Source organism: Balaenoptera physalus (genome assembly GCF_965194825.1).
Source record: "Balaenoptera physalus genome assembly, chromosome: 3".
In the NCBI taxonomy this organism is placed as follows: domain Eukaryota; kingdom Metazoa; phylum Chordata; class Mammalia; order Artiodactyla; family Balaenopteridae; genus Balaenoptera; species Balaenoptera physalus.
The window spans coordinates 168,919,517-168,933,967 of record NC_138890.1 but is presented as its reverse complement, the minus strand read 5'-3'; the positions used below and the strand labels follow the sequence as shown (position 1 = coordinate 168,933,967).

Below are 14,451 nucleotides of genomic sequence, written 5' to 3'. Positions count from 1 at the left end.
ATGTGAAAAAGGGGGTTATCAGGACTTGGTTGGGTCAAGCAACTGGAAATATGGAGTTGTCATTTATGGAGATGAAAAAGACTGGGAGAAACTGGTTTGGGGAGGAAGAGTTTTTAATGTCCATTTGACATAATTTTCAGTCTGTTTTCAAATGTTTAGGTCTGACAATATATTAAATAGTTTTAGATAAAAATAAGAAGCCTGCTTTAGGAATTAGCAGTGCCTGCCTAAGCCCTTCTTGCAGCCAAGGGCCATTGGGTTACTCTGACCATTGCTGAGAGGAGCTGTGAGGTTACTGCAGAAGCGTTGTGGCGCCCTCTGTTTTGAGGAAACTCTGCGACCTGACCTCTGAGAAATTGAGAACAGCCAAGGAAAACACCTTCTGGGGTAGCAGCCATTTGACCCTCCATGTCCTAGTGGAAGGCTGAGTCCTCTTCTGCTTTAATGGCGCCTCACAGAGGAAGTAAGTTTGTAACTACCCATCCTGGTTTGCCCGGGAGAGTCCCAGTTTACACAGGCTGCCTGCGTGTCATTACTAACAGTGCCCCCTTTTACTCGTGAGTGCCGGCTTTGGGCGACAGATTATACAGTCACCTCGTTTACTCTGAGGGCTCTTTAAGAGTAATATTTTTAAGAATGAAATTTACAGAGTGTTCAGTCAGGGCTTCTCCAAAGCACTTACTGATGGTAATAAACACTAGAATGCTTAGGCAGGCAGAGTATTAAGTTCTGTCAACCACGAAAGAATGGGGAGGGGCTTTCAGCGATGAAAGTCAGTTTCCCTCACTTCGCTTGTTTTGGCGGCGCAGTCAGTCCGGCAACAGCGCAAAAGAGACACACCCTTGGGAGCTGCCTGCAGCCCAGTGCACGCTATTGTCTTTCCCCACTGTTGCTTCGTGCAGAAAACCCTTGAACTCGTGCTCGACAGAGGGCATGTCTTGTTCACCGTTATACATCCACAGCATATCTGCCATGGGGCTTGATCCCAAGGAGGTGCCGAGTGTGCGTGTGTGCGTGTGCGCTGGGGGCACGAGAGGCTGCTGGGGTACTAGAACTGGCTATGGGTTCAGAGTCTCGTTTTTCTGCCCCTGAGTTACTTTTCGGTCTGGGGCAAGTTTACCTTGCTTTTCTCTCTGTGTTTGATATCTTGATGTGGTTTGTGATTATGTGTGTGTCAGGTAGTGCCATGTGTACTATCATGTCAGATATTGCTCAGTTGTCATTGTTCAAAGCGTTTACAGAATCCTCACAAGTTGAAAAAACACCGGTTGGTTGGGGGACAGTGGGATAAGGAATGATTAACTTCAGGAAGAGAATCAGGAAGACAGAAAGACAAGGGATGAAACTGAGAGCTCGTGATGAAGAAGCAGTAGGGTTAGTGGAATGTTTTAAGAAGTGAAATGTTAAGCTACTTGGCGTAAACTGCCAGAGTACCTCATGAGACCTGTATGTCGACAGAAAAGTGATAGATGGAAGTTAGGGTGGAGGAAATCACGGTGAAAAATAAAAGTTGCCACACGGAGCCCTCCACACATGCCAGGCCTTTGTTACCGAGGCTTTTGCCTGCTTTCTGTTTCTTACAGCAATCATAGGACTGTTGTTCTCATTTTATTGAAGAGCAAACTGGGCCTCAGAGACCCCAGCTCCCTGGCAGCCCTGTCACATGCTGGCCTCACTCTCCTCCTCTTACTCAGATGTGTAAAGTCCTGCTGGGCACGTCTTGGTCTGCACTGCTGCCCCAAGTGGGTCCCCGTGCCCGCTTGAAACCGTCGCCCACACCGCCCCCGCCCCCCGCAGCTTGTTGCCGGCAGCGTCGTCGCCCACTGTTCCCCCGGGTCAGCCTCCGGGCCCTTCCCTCATGGTCAGCGCGGCCCAGCACTGCTGCTCCCCCAGCTCCTGCTGGCGTCACGGGGACGCCGTGTTCTGGTGGAGGACCTCCCGCCCTGTCGTCCCATCCACAGGCACTTCTGTCTCCGTTTCTGCAGTCCTGCTCCCTTTACCATCACCTCTCATAGGTTAGGAACACTTAATACTCTTTCTTGGACCATAACCTCCTACCTTCTGTCAGTCACTTGCATACAGTCATTTCTGTGCCATCTCCCTTTGACCTCCTTGAAATCTTTGTCCTTTGATTTCTCCTTTTCTTTAAAACTAGAGCTTTTCAGGTTTTACTCTCCTCCCTACCCAGCTTTCTGATTATCATATTTCCAGTCCATTTCTTCAGATCTGTCCACTTACCTGATTTGTAAAATATGATCCATAACAGATAAATCCCCTGAATAAGTTTACTCTACCTTACTACCTCTGGCCTCCAAGAGTCAGTTTATGAGGGCCCCTCACCTGTGGACCAGAGCCTGTACTCCACTGCACAGCATCTGAGGCCTTCTGACCTGTGCTGCTCTCATGTCTTCCCATAAACCCATACCTTTGCTATGAGATGCCTGCTTTTGTGCTGTTTGCCGGTATTCATTCTAGACTCCCGTTCTACCTACCTAACTATTGAAGGGTTTTAAGTGGGAGTGAAGTGATCTGATTTACATTTTTAAAAATGTATCACTGGCTGCTCTAAGGATGAATGTTTCAGTAAGTAAGATCACATAAGAGAGTAACCACCCTGTTTTTAACAACCTAGGTACCTTGTGGGCCAACGCCTCGTGAACTATGAACGGAAATCTGGCAAACAAGGCACATCGCCACCGCCTCCACAGTCGTCCCAAGAATAAAGTGGTTGTCTCAACTACCTTGACCTTCCCCTGCCTTTACGTGTCCTTTTTTGTGGACTTCTCTCTTTGGAGATTTTTCCCAGTGATCTCTCAGCGTTGTTTTTAAGTTAAGGGTGTTTGACTTGGGTTTTCAGCATTCAGCAAGCAGCAGTGCGAGGCTCTGCTGCCCTTCCTGCATCTTCTGACACCATTGCTGTCTGAGGTCTGTGTATGTGTAAATAGAAGCTCCTGGATACCCTGAAACCTTGGATTAAACAGAATGTGCATTGTACATCTTCAAACAAAATGTATATTAATTTATTAAATCTAGTTGTCACTTTATTTTGGACCTGCTGTGATCCTGACAAGAAATGTGCCACAGAGCCATAGTGCAGAGGCAAGACTTTTTAATGACGTCTTTTGGAATGCAATGTCCTGGTGTTCCTAGCAGTTCTTATTAAGTGAACTGTACATTCTGTCTTGGCTGTTCAGACCTTACCAAGAACATAAAAGGAAACAAGTAGAAATCAACAGTGGAGTGTCTGTTGTAAGAAAACATGAACTTTTGCTTCACTGTCAATCGTTTTTGGAAGTTATTTTGTATAACACCAAAGCTGTTGTACATTTTCTACTGCTTGATTTTTTTTCATGTGTCTGTGTTTGTAATATTGTATAGTATCTTGTGCTAGGTGAGGAAATTATTTTTAATTTTGATAATTTAATATTCCTAGTGATCAGCATTGGGAGTTGGGTTTTTGTGCTTGTTAGGGGCATGTCTATACTTAGAGAAAAGAAAAAGTCCAAAAGAAGATTTTTCCTCCAGCCCCCTTTTCCCACACACAGCTGTCTTTTCGTCAGCAGTGGCCAAAAGTCATGCAAGATCATAAATCTTAGAGAATAACATCACCAGTGATACTGCATCTTCCTGGAATAAGGACATACTGAAATGTTTGTCAAATGTAGATGGGGTTTGTGGTCTTAGATTGACAGCATTAGAGAAGACGGGTTAGAACCCCTGGTCCTGCTGGTTAGTGCATCATTGGGTGAGGATTAGGGGCAGTGCATTTCTCCAGAGTTTCCAAAGCTTTTTGTTTACAGAATAAAACTATAAATAAAACCAACTTGATTTTATTTCACCAGAAGGAAGCTGGCTGAGCTGGCCTTTTAACATAGGAGTACAGAATGTATTTCATTGGAAACATGCTGTAAAATCTCAGAAAGCAGAACACTTAGAAACTTGGTTTTCTTTTATAACCAAAGCTTCAAGTTAGAAGTTTAGAGAAATAGAATGGTTGGGCAACGTGATCCAAGTGTTTAATGGTGATGGTATATTGTAAGGGTAGTGTTTGTTTTTGAATGATAACTTAGTTCTCAGAGAAAATGGACAGCATAGATCTTAAGAAACCATAAAAGAATTTCCATATAGTATTAAAACCCATAGGCTTAAATCTGAGGATTTTTAAAATATGAGAGTCAGCCAAACATAAGTTACCAAAATCAAAAGCAACACGTTCTGGTTGTTTTATATTTCAACAATTTTTCCTGAAGTGGTAAGTAAGTACTTTAAAACATCAGTATCAAAAAAAAAAAAGCTCGACATAGGATTCAGTGTTACAGTTTTTGGCACTTTGTAGTAGCCCTTTCTCATATTTGAAATAAGGTCTTTGCTAGCCCTACCTTTACTTAGAAATTTAGTCCTACTGTAAAAATTAGCATTTTAAACATAATGCCACCTGTCATGGTGTATGTCTATATCAATTGTTCTCTTTGGGAGAAAAATAATTTATGAAATTGGGCATATAACTTGATCGTGTTAATTTAAGTTTCTTTTTTAATTTTTCAGAGAATTTGTAGATCTTGATATAAAATTACTGGAACACATTTATCTGTTTTACCAGAAAGAGATCTAGGCAGATATCACAAAAGATTAAAAATTGTTACTCTACAAAATTTTAAGTGAACCTTATCAGATATTTTGTAAAAAAAAACAAAACAAAAAACAACATATAATATACGTGTGTGTGTGTGTGTATATATATATATATGTGTGTGTGTATATATATATATATATATATATATATATATATATATATATATATATATATGTATGTATAAATGGCCAAAAAGTTGCCCTCCATTTCACTGGCAGATAACTTTATCTTGTCTTACTTAAGGATTTCCCCTGGTTTTTCAGTTGTGCTTTGTCCTGTTTTTTTCAATAAGGTGAATACTTTCATAAGGAAAGCATTTGCTGGCATACTATTTACTTGGGTAGCATCAAGATTTTATTATTAACCAACAGTCTTATAAATATTTAAAACTTCTAGTTCAGAAAGTGCTAGTATTGCTGCCCTTCTTCATGTAGAATTAAAAAAAAATAATAGTGTAGTTTTGCTTCATTTTACATTGGGCTAAGACTGTCTTCAAGGAAGGTAATTAGGAAAGAAGACCTTTTTGCTTTATTTTTACTATTTATAAATTGAAGACAAATCAACATTTGGGGTTAGTTTTACATGACCAGTTATCAAATGGTCATAGTATGAAGTATGCAGTTGTTCATTATTAGCAAATTCTGTTTGATTTTTAAACTATTAAGTGCTAATAGTTGAGATGAAAACTGAAGAAAAATGCCAATGTGAAGTTTGTGTATAGCTAGCCTTAAAGAAGCTCCATGTTTTTAGGTGATTTTTTTTTTCCTGTTCTTTGGAGAAACAGTGGAGATTGGACATCTCAATTCCAGATGTAAATGAAAAGTAATTTTTATTTCAACATTTAATATAACTGTTATTACTGTGGATTCTTGTCTTGTGTTTTTTCTTTCCCTTATTCAAGTAATAGAGAAGAACTTTTTCTCAAATGATTTATCTTAGATGATATGTCCTTTCTGTATTGGCAAAATGCTACTATTAAAGTGTAATTCTTGAATTTAGGTTGAATTGATGACTTTTAAGACAAAACAGTGAAGCACTAGACATTTCTACATTGTATTGCGTTTGGACACACACACACACACACACACACACTCAACTCACCCACTCACTCACTCTGAAGAATGTTGCACCAGTATAAGAACACTGGCACTTTTTTAAACGTTGCAAGTGAGCTGCTTACTCTGATTTTCAGGATTGAGTATTTTAAGCTCTCTACTTACTAAGTTTTTTATATTGTAAAATTAAATGATTATGTTTAAAATACTCCTTTAGAATGTTACCTATCAGTTGCCATCAAAAAGAAAACAAATGTCTTACCACAAAGGTATTACTGGAAGCCTCACTTGTGGAGATGCTCTAACTTCCTTGTATCTACTTAATTAACGTGCCCCTCAATCAGATGTTTTCCTTTCAGTCCATTACTGCCCTGTGTCATTTTTTTAATCAATAAAACAGCCATCACGAGTAAGGGCTTCTTTCAGGTAATCCCCAACAATATCTTTGGCATTTAATACAACATAAAGATAAGACAGGATACATCTGTTTTCATTCCCATCTATTTTGTATGAGTGCCTCATTTTGTAGTCATGAAATTAATATAGTACCTTAAATGAAAATGTAATGACCATAAGGCCTAGAAATGACTGTTGTAGAAGCTCAATAAATAGAACATTTACTTAGTTGGGATGTTAGTTTTCTATTAAACACCTTAGATCCCCAGACCAACTTTATGTGTATATATTCTAAAGTGCTCCCTTTTTTATGTGGTTGGTTGTTGCCTTCTGAGTTGAGAGAAAAATTGAATAAAAACGTTAGTTGTAGCCTAGTTTTTTTGGTTTGTTTATTTTTGCTTTGTTGCAAGATTGCTTCAGAATTATGAAATGTGCATTATTAGTTGGCATAGGCAGATAATCCAGATTGTTAAAAGTATAATAATTATGGAAGAAAAAACTCAAGTTACATATGATTATAGCCCCTCCATTCTAAGTAGGAACTTGAAAGTATAGTTGCAGAAGACGCACCTTCCCCCTCTCTCCCTCCATCGTGGTTACAGCCCATCCTCACTGGGAAGAGCGAAGCCCTTCTTTTGCCACAGGCAGTATGCCACCCAGCTCTGCGCCTCCACTGCAAGATCTGAGCATAAAGTTTCACCAGGTTGTCTTTTAGATGGAGATTTGGATAGAGTAAAAGTCCACTTCACATACTGATCATATGTATCAGAGAAGAAGGAAAGGATTGCTTGAGGTTTTTAAAGTGCCCTTTGTGAAGAGATCCTTTTGTTTCTAATTTTTGTTTATAGGTTCAAAGCTTTTTCTGTGATTTTTTAAAAATCAAGTGCATTTTTATTTATTTCAAATGCAGTGGTGGTAGGTGAAATGCTATTTGATCCATAGGGCATGTGTAACCTGTGAAGTTGAACTTCATAGCAAAGGAAATTGTACGGTGAATCTCAGAAAGTGGCCATGAATTCCCTCCTCCCACCGTGCAGTTTGCAGCCACTCTTGTTGGGAACAGAGCCAACATCACGAGTGAAATGAGGGTCTGAGGAGGTGATTTCCCCCCAGCCCCACCCTCATTTTTCTTGGTGTCTCTTTTGTTTCCAGCACTGTACTTGGTACTGTAGTAGAATGAGGTATGGGGTTTGCCTTCAGGGAGCCCAGGTGGAATGGAAAAGAACAGAAAAATGAGCAAAAGCTTCCACTGTAGGTATAAGTAAAATGCCACAAGGAACACAGAGAAAGGACCCACTTTGGGCGAGTCTGTGATGACCTGGTGGTGCTCAAGTCCTGTGTATCCAGGCACCCCTCCCACACACCCACACCACAGTTCCTCTTTCACCCTCTTGCAGTCTACTTCTGCTTAGTCCCACACGGCACTACAACTGTCCGTATGTCAACAGCAGTAACCCACTTTACGCTGTCAAATCATCTTTTTGAAATTTCTTCCTTTACATATATAACAGTGCCATGTCTTTCTGCTCCTCCATGTTTGTTCAGTAACTTTTCTCTAGGACGAGAAGCTTCATACCCGAGAACCCCACTCATTCACTCCTTTCTTTGCTTAAATGGAGCAGTCCCTTCTGCTAGCTGCACAAATCCAAAGGTGTGACGGAGCAGAATAGAGAGTCCAGAAATAGACCTACACATATAGAGATGGCTGCTTTTTGACAAAGGTGCAAAAGTCAAATAGTGCTGGAGTAATTGGACCTCCAGATACAAGATTAAAAACTGATCCGTATCTCAGCAGTTGTAAAAATTAACTCATGGATTACAGTCCTAAATGTTAAAACCGCAAACTATATAACTTCTAGAAGAAAAAAAGGGGAAAATACTCAACCTTGGGTTATAACCCCAAAAGCACAATCCATAGAAGAAAATTTTGATGAATTGGGCTTTATCAAAATTGAGACCGTCTGCTCTTTGAAATACAATGTTTAGAGAGCAAAAAAGACAAGCCATGGAGTTGCAGAAAATATTTACAAAACATTTCTGATAAAGAAAATGCATTCGGAATTAAAAAGTCTCTAAACTCAGTAGTGAGAAAACCTATTTGCCCATTTTAAAAATGGGCAAAATATTTAACATACTTCACTGAAGAGGATATATATATATATATATATATATATATATATATATATTATATATATATATGGCAAATTGCATGAGAAGATGGTCAACAGAATTAGCCATAAGTAAAATGCAAATTAAAACCACAATGAGATACCCGTTCATACCCATTAGAATGGCTAAAACTAAAAATACCATAGCACGTGGTGGTGAGGATGTGGAGGAACTGGAACTCGCATCCCCCGCTGGAGGGAATGTAAAATGGTACAACTACTTTGGGAAACAGCTGGGCAGTTCTTAAAAGGTTAAAATCTGTTTGCTTACCACTCCTAGTTCTTTACCGAAAGAAAACGTGTAAGTCCGTATGAAGACTTAAACACGTGCTTGTTCATAGTAGCTTTATTTGTACTAACCCAAAGCTGGAAACAATCCTCGTGCCCGTCAACTGATGAATGGATAAATGATTATCCATATAATGAGATACTGCTCAGCAACAGAAAGCAATTCACTATCCGTATATACAGCTTGGACAAATCTCAAAATGATGCTGAGTGGAAGTAAACTGAAAGTGTACTGTGTGCTTTTCATTTATATAGAATTCTAGAAAATACAAAGTAACCTACAGCAATCTAGAAAGCATATCAGTGCGGGTAGGGGTTGGCAAGGAGGGACGTGGGGGGATTTCACAGGCATGTGAAGAGACGGGGCGGGGAGGACGCATGTGTGTGACGGATGTGTTCACTATCTTGATGGAGCTCTGGTTTGAAGTGTCAGGGTTTACCAAACTGTACAGTTTAAATTTGTGCAATTTACTGAATGTTAATTACACCTCAATTTTAAAAAGTAATATGTCCATACATTGTCTTTAACTGACCGTTTCACACCTTCTCTTCCTCAAAGTGCCACCTTCTCCACCTTCCTGACTTTTGGCTGATGATTTTTATTCCTATTTCACTTAGAAGATAGAAGCAATCAGAACAGAACTTTTCACAAGTTCACACCGTCTGCCCCATCACCCCCTGTGTTTATTGTGCTCCAGGCAGCCTCCCCTTTTCCACAACAGGTCAAACCTCAGGGCCTTTGCATATGCTGTTTGCCATGCCTTAATATTCTTCCTCCAAGCTCTCCCCAGCCTCCTCGTTTCTATACTAAAATGTCTTTCTTAGGGAGGCTTATCTGAAATTGTAGCTACTTGGGCATTCCTGTCTCCTGCTATATTTTTCTCTTTCATATTAACGTACTGTACAGTTTACCTTTCTTGTTTATATTTGCATGTTTTTCCTTCACTTGAATGTAAGCTCCAGAGATTGAAAAAAAAAAAAAAACGATTTGGGGATTACTACTGTATTCCAAAACAGTCCTGGGACATATTGGGCGTTCTATAAATATTGTTGGGTAAGTAAATGAATGAATCAGAATCAAAATAATGTATATATGGTTAAAATAAAACCTGAAAGCCATCCACCAGAGGTGAGCACTGTCAGCTTGGTGTTTGCGTCCAGACTGTGCTCTGCATAAGCATTCGTTCACTGATGCTCTTATCAACACGGGTGGTACGTGCCCTGGGCTGCTCTGCAGGGGGCTTCTTTGACTTTATATTTCTGAGCATCTTTTTATGTCAGTACATAAGTAGCTATCCCATTTAAAACTTTTAGCTGTATTGTATTCCATTGTGTGGATAAGATTATGATTAAAGTTTTCTGAAAGGCAATTGGTTAACCCATTTTATTACATGCTATAGTAAACATTTTTGTCCATATTACTTTACTAGTATTTCTGTAGGATAAATTCCTAGAAGTAAGACTGCTAAATCATCAAACATATTTAAAGTGCCAAATTGCCCCCAAATGTAATAATTAACACTCCTCTCATCAGTGTATGAGATTCCTCGTTTTCCCATATCGTCATCAACATTAAATAGTGCCCATTTTCAGTTTTGCTAATGCTGTTAATTTGGAAACGTGTGTGTCTTCATTTGGTAGGCAAGTTGCCCACTAGAGAAGTTGTGTTTGGGGCTTGATACCTCTAGGGAAGGAAGGAGGGCTTGTCACTGGCCCCTCCTGGAGACAGCTCATTCTAGTACTTCACCTTCGTGTCTAGAGGTGAGCAAGGGGAGGTGGGTCTCAGGGCCTGTTTCATTCAGTGTGAGTGTGAAGGGCAGCTGCAGCAGCCAGCCAGGAGACCCCTCAACTAGGTAGGATTCACACGTACGCTGCCCTGGTCAGCATCCACCAGAATGGAACAGTTTCTCCTACCCTTGGACCCAAAACTATTGTATCGGAAAAGGTAGCTTATTTTCTCCTAGACCCAATTAGATTGGCTCAACCGTCCTATCTTACTTTGGAAAACAAGTTAAACAGAATCTTCTTTTAGCTGGAAACTGCCCACTGTCTAAACTCTTAAGTGGCTTTTGAACTGCCAACTGAAGAATGAGTTCACTAAGTGGTGCCGATTGGGCCACGGGAGCAGCGCGTGCGAAGGCGTCGAGGTCAGACACGCCTAGGACAGACGGACAGGGGCGTGTGCAGGATGAAGGAAGCAGTCTGGGAAGGCAGGGCCCAGATTCCTTCAGGGAGGCCCGTGCTGCGCGCAGACCAGCCTCCAGGACTTTAACGGCTTCCTACCTTGGGGGACACGAGGCATCTCGTTCCAGAGCTTCACGGAGGCCGTGCAAAGGAAAGGGGGGGGGGTCCTTTGTGAATTCGCCGCTCACATTTGGCAGTCGATCAAAAGGCCCTTTCCTAACGGAAATGTTCCGCTCGTGCAGCTGTGAGCTATCTGTTAATGCAAAGGGGGCGCCGAAGCCACACTGCTCAGGCGCGTTCGGCCGCCTCCTCCAGCACCGTCCAGAGGCCGGCTTCGGCTCGGGGCCTGTGCGCGTGCGCGACGCCAGAGGGGCGGGGCCCGCGCTTGTCTCGGTTGCCTGGATACCGCCGCGAAGCAGTAGCGGCGGCTTGCGCGCTAGTTGCCGGGTCGCGGCCGTTGCTAGAACTGGCGGTCGGTCCTCATTTTCCGAGGAGCCCGAGGAGGAGCGGGTAAGAGCCCTCGTCGGCCATCCGCGCCTCACGAAGCCGGCCTCTCGGGCCAACCCCAAACCTAAGCTTCCGGCCGGGCCCTGGCCCCGGCCCCACCCCAAACCCGGGGAAAGGCGGGCGGCCCGGCCTGGCCCCGTTTAAACCCGGAACCCCGACCTGGTTCGGGATCCCGGACCTCGGTCCCGCCCCAGACCCCTGTCCCCGGCCAGGCTCCAAACTCGGGACCCGGGACCCCGGCCCCTGAGCCCCGTGGCCGCCGCGTCTCCCCCGCGCCCCAGGCTGCCCAACCCGCCCTTTCTCGCTCCGCAGCACACCTTGATTCTTCCCAGCTTGGTCCTGGTCTGCGGAGAGCGATGCCGCTTCCCGACACCATGTTCTGCGCGCAGCAGATCCACATTCCCCCGGAACTTCCGGACATCCTGAAGCAGTTCACCAAGGCTGCGATCCGCACCCAGCCCGCCGACGTGCTGCAGTGGTCCGCGGGGTAAGCGCCCCAGGGCCAGCGCCTGGGAGAGCCGGCCCGTCCCCGTGCCCAGTCGTGCCTAGTGAACCCTCCTTCCTGGACCAGTGGTCCAACGCTCGGGACACTCAGGGTACCGGCAAGACTTTCACTTTAGCATTGGTGGTATCTACACCGAAGTATCTATCTAGGAAACATCATGGCTTATTGACCACGAGACCAGAAATTACTGCAAAATGCTCATTTATCTACAAAGCAATGACAGCTCCATTGTTGGAGAGTGGTATTTATGCAGGTAGACTAAAATTTATAAAGCAGTTACCCTGGGTAAAAGTTTCTGCATTGTGTTATAAAGTCAAACTATCACAGTTTCTTTATTTGTGAAATGATTTTTTACAAGGAGGAATCTTATGATTATGTTCCTTGTCTTCAGAGAATCCTCCAGGATTAGGTACCTGTTGAGTTTATTGGAACCAGAAGGACCGGTTCATGTTGGGGTAACCATCCCAAGGCTGCTATAAGGTTAAACTCTGCCCAGCTTAGTTCACAACACATGAGCCTTTGCAGTTTCTTGCAGCAAACATTCTAACCATTTCCAGGAACAGACATTAATACTTTAAAAGTCACAACTCAACAGACCTTAGAACCATTAAAATAAACCCTGTTGATTTCATAGGAAAGCTCTTTGTCCTTTTTCAGTAAACAGATTCAGACTCGGAAACTCAATTTTGTGGTCCCAAGAATCAGTATAAATTTAACTTAATTTTTTTTAGTAACTAGTGTGTCAAATTTTGCTGACCTTCCCTAAACTGTATGATCAAAGTGAATTAGTTTCCTATGACTGCTGTTAACAGATAATCACCAAACATGTTGGCTTAAAACAAGAAACGTTTATTCTCTTACAGTTCTGGAAGCCAAAAGTCCAAAATCAGTTTCCCCAGGCTACAGTCAAGATACTGGTGGGACTTTGCTCTCTCTGGAGGCTCTAGGGAGAGTCTGATCCCTCCCCTTGCCTTTTCCAGCTTCTAGAGCTGCATTCCTTGCATTGTTTGGCTCATGGCATACCTCCATCGCCAGTACTGTGGCATCCTCACATCTACCTCTGCCTCCCTCTTCTAGGGACACTTGTGATTGCATTTAGGAACCATCCAGATAATCCAGGATGATTTTCCCATCTCAAAATCCTCACTCACATCTGCAAACTCCCTGTTACCGTGTAAAAGAAGATCCACAGCTTCCAGGATTAGGACCAGGATATCTTTGGGGCCCTTATTGCACCTACCACAAGAGGCTACTGGTTAATCCAGCACTTTGCCTTCTGACAAATGCTTCTGTCTATTGCTTCTGAAAGACTCTCTCAAGGTTCTTGTCCAAAATTGTGGCCTCTAGTATTAACCATTATTCAAGCCTAAATAAGAGATATAACTGATTCATAAGAGTTTATTTGTTCTCTATCAAACATTCCAAGATTTAATCTTTTTTTTTTCTTGGAACATTATATTTGGTAACACTATAGAGACAACTATTTTAAGCTTCACTTTAATTTAAAAGGCTTAATCAAGAAATTTCTGAATGTTCCATGCAGCTAATTTCTCTTAAGGGCAGTTTTGGAGTTTAGGAGAAAAAGCAAGCATTAGCCATGTGTCCCAACTCTCTCAGAACAGAATCTGTTAGGGAGAGATGTCATTCAGAAGAGGGTGAATTGGTCTTTGAAAGATTTTGTAGCGATTGGTGTTAAGACAAGGCAGAAGAGGAAACAGCATATAACACGAGGGCCACGACAGGAAGGGAAAAGCAGCGGAAAGCAAAGCAGAAAGCCAGGGTGCATCTGGAAGTGACTGCTGTGGAAGGTTCCAGCAGGCATTCAGGGGAGGGTTCTTCTCAAACGAGCCTCACCCCCAGCCTCTGCCACGATGCAGCGGCTAATTGGCTGTACATAATTATGTCATTGAGTCCTGAAGGCTTGGGCTCACGTGCGCCTTATACTCAAGGGCATGTGACACAAGTTGGCCTGGCCACTCAGGCAGGCTTCCTCCGCCTCGGCTCTATTGCTGCTTTGGAGCGACAGCTCTTTGGGGGGTTTGGGGCTGTCCTGTGGATTAGAGCCTCCTTAGCGGCCTGCTGGCCTGCACCCACCAGGTGCCGCAAGCACCATCCGCCCCAGCTTGTGGCAACAGGAGTGCCTCCAGATGCTGCCAGTGCCTTCCTGGGGAGGGGGCGCTGCTCTAGAGGCTGGGCCAAGCCTGGTGATTGGCTTGACGGGTGACGAGGAGTAAAGTCCGCGAAATTGTTGAAAACCCTGATTAGGAACAACATGGCAAAGTGAAGCACCCCCCGCAGCCTGGCCCTTTAGGTCTTCAGGTCCATGTTTGTCTAACTGCCTGCCTTGTAGCTTTCTCTCAGACTATTAAATTCACGAAATATGACTGGACTTGTCCTAAAAGCATGAAAACAAAGTCGAATTTGAGGTGTGGAGAGAGAAGAAGGGGATGAGATATAAAATTTCTGTTAGCCTAACAAATACCTATTTATCTACATTTTGTTACATCAGAGATGTTTCTATTTACTCATATCTTTTTAAAAAATTTTATTGGAGTAGAACTGATTTACAGTGTTGTGTTAGTTTCTGCTGTACAGCAAAGTGATTCAGTTCTACATATACATGTATGCATTCTTTTTCAGATTCTTTACCCATATAGGTTATTACAGAATATTGAGCAGAGTTCCCTGTGCTCTACAGTAGGTCCTTGTTGGTTA

At 42.8% G+C, this 14,451-nt stretch overlaps 2 protein-coding genes across 5 annotated transcripts in view; both read left to right on the top strand.

The window, feature by feature from the left end:
* Positions 1 to 6,458, top strand: part of MARCHF6 (membrane associated ring-CH-type finger 6) — a 75,930-nt gene extending 69,472 nt beyond the window's left edge. For both annotated transcript variants that reach the window (XR_014262569.1, XM_082458357.1), the window contains one exon: positions 2,633 to 6,458. Coding sequence is in view for 1 of the 2 variants with exons in the window: in XM_082458357.1 (XP_082314483.1) it covers positions 2,633 to 2,723 (91 nt within the window). In the remaining variant the exon portion in view is untranslated. The remainder of the gene's footprint in view (positions 1 to 2,632) is intronic.
* Positions 6,459 to 6,586: 128 nt separating this feature from the next.
* Positions 6,587 to 14,451, top strand: part of ROPN1L (rhophilin associated tail protein 1 like) — a 29,180-nt gene continuing 21,315 nt past the window's right edge. For 2 of the 3 annotated variants that reach the window (XM_082458366.1, XM_082458367.1), the window contains exons 1-2: positions 6,587 to 11,234; positions 11,544 to 11,718. In XM_082458366.1, coding sequence (XP_082314492.1) covers positions 11,588 to 11,718 — 131 coding nt within the window. In that variant the 5' untranslated portion in view covers positions 6,587 to 11,234; positions 11,544 to 11,587. Of the gene's footprint in view, positions 11,235 to 11,543; positions 11,719 to 14,451 lie in introns of those variants that run through there. The other variant, XM_082458368.1, reaches the window with a different exon arrangement.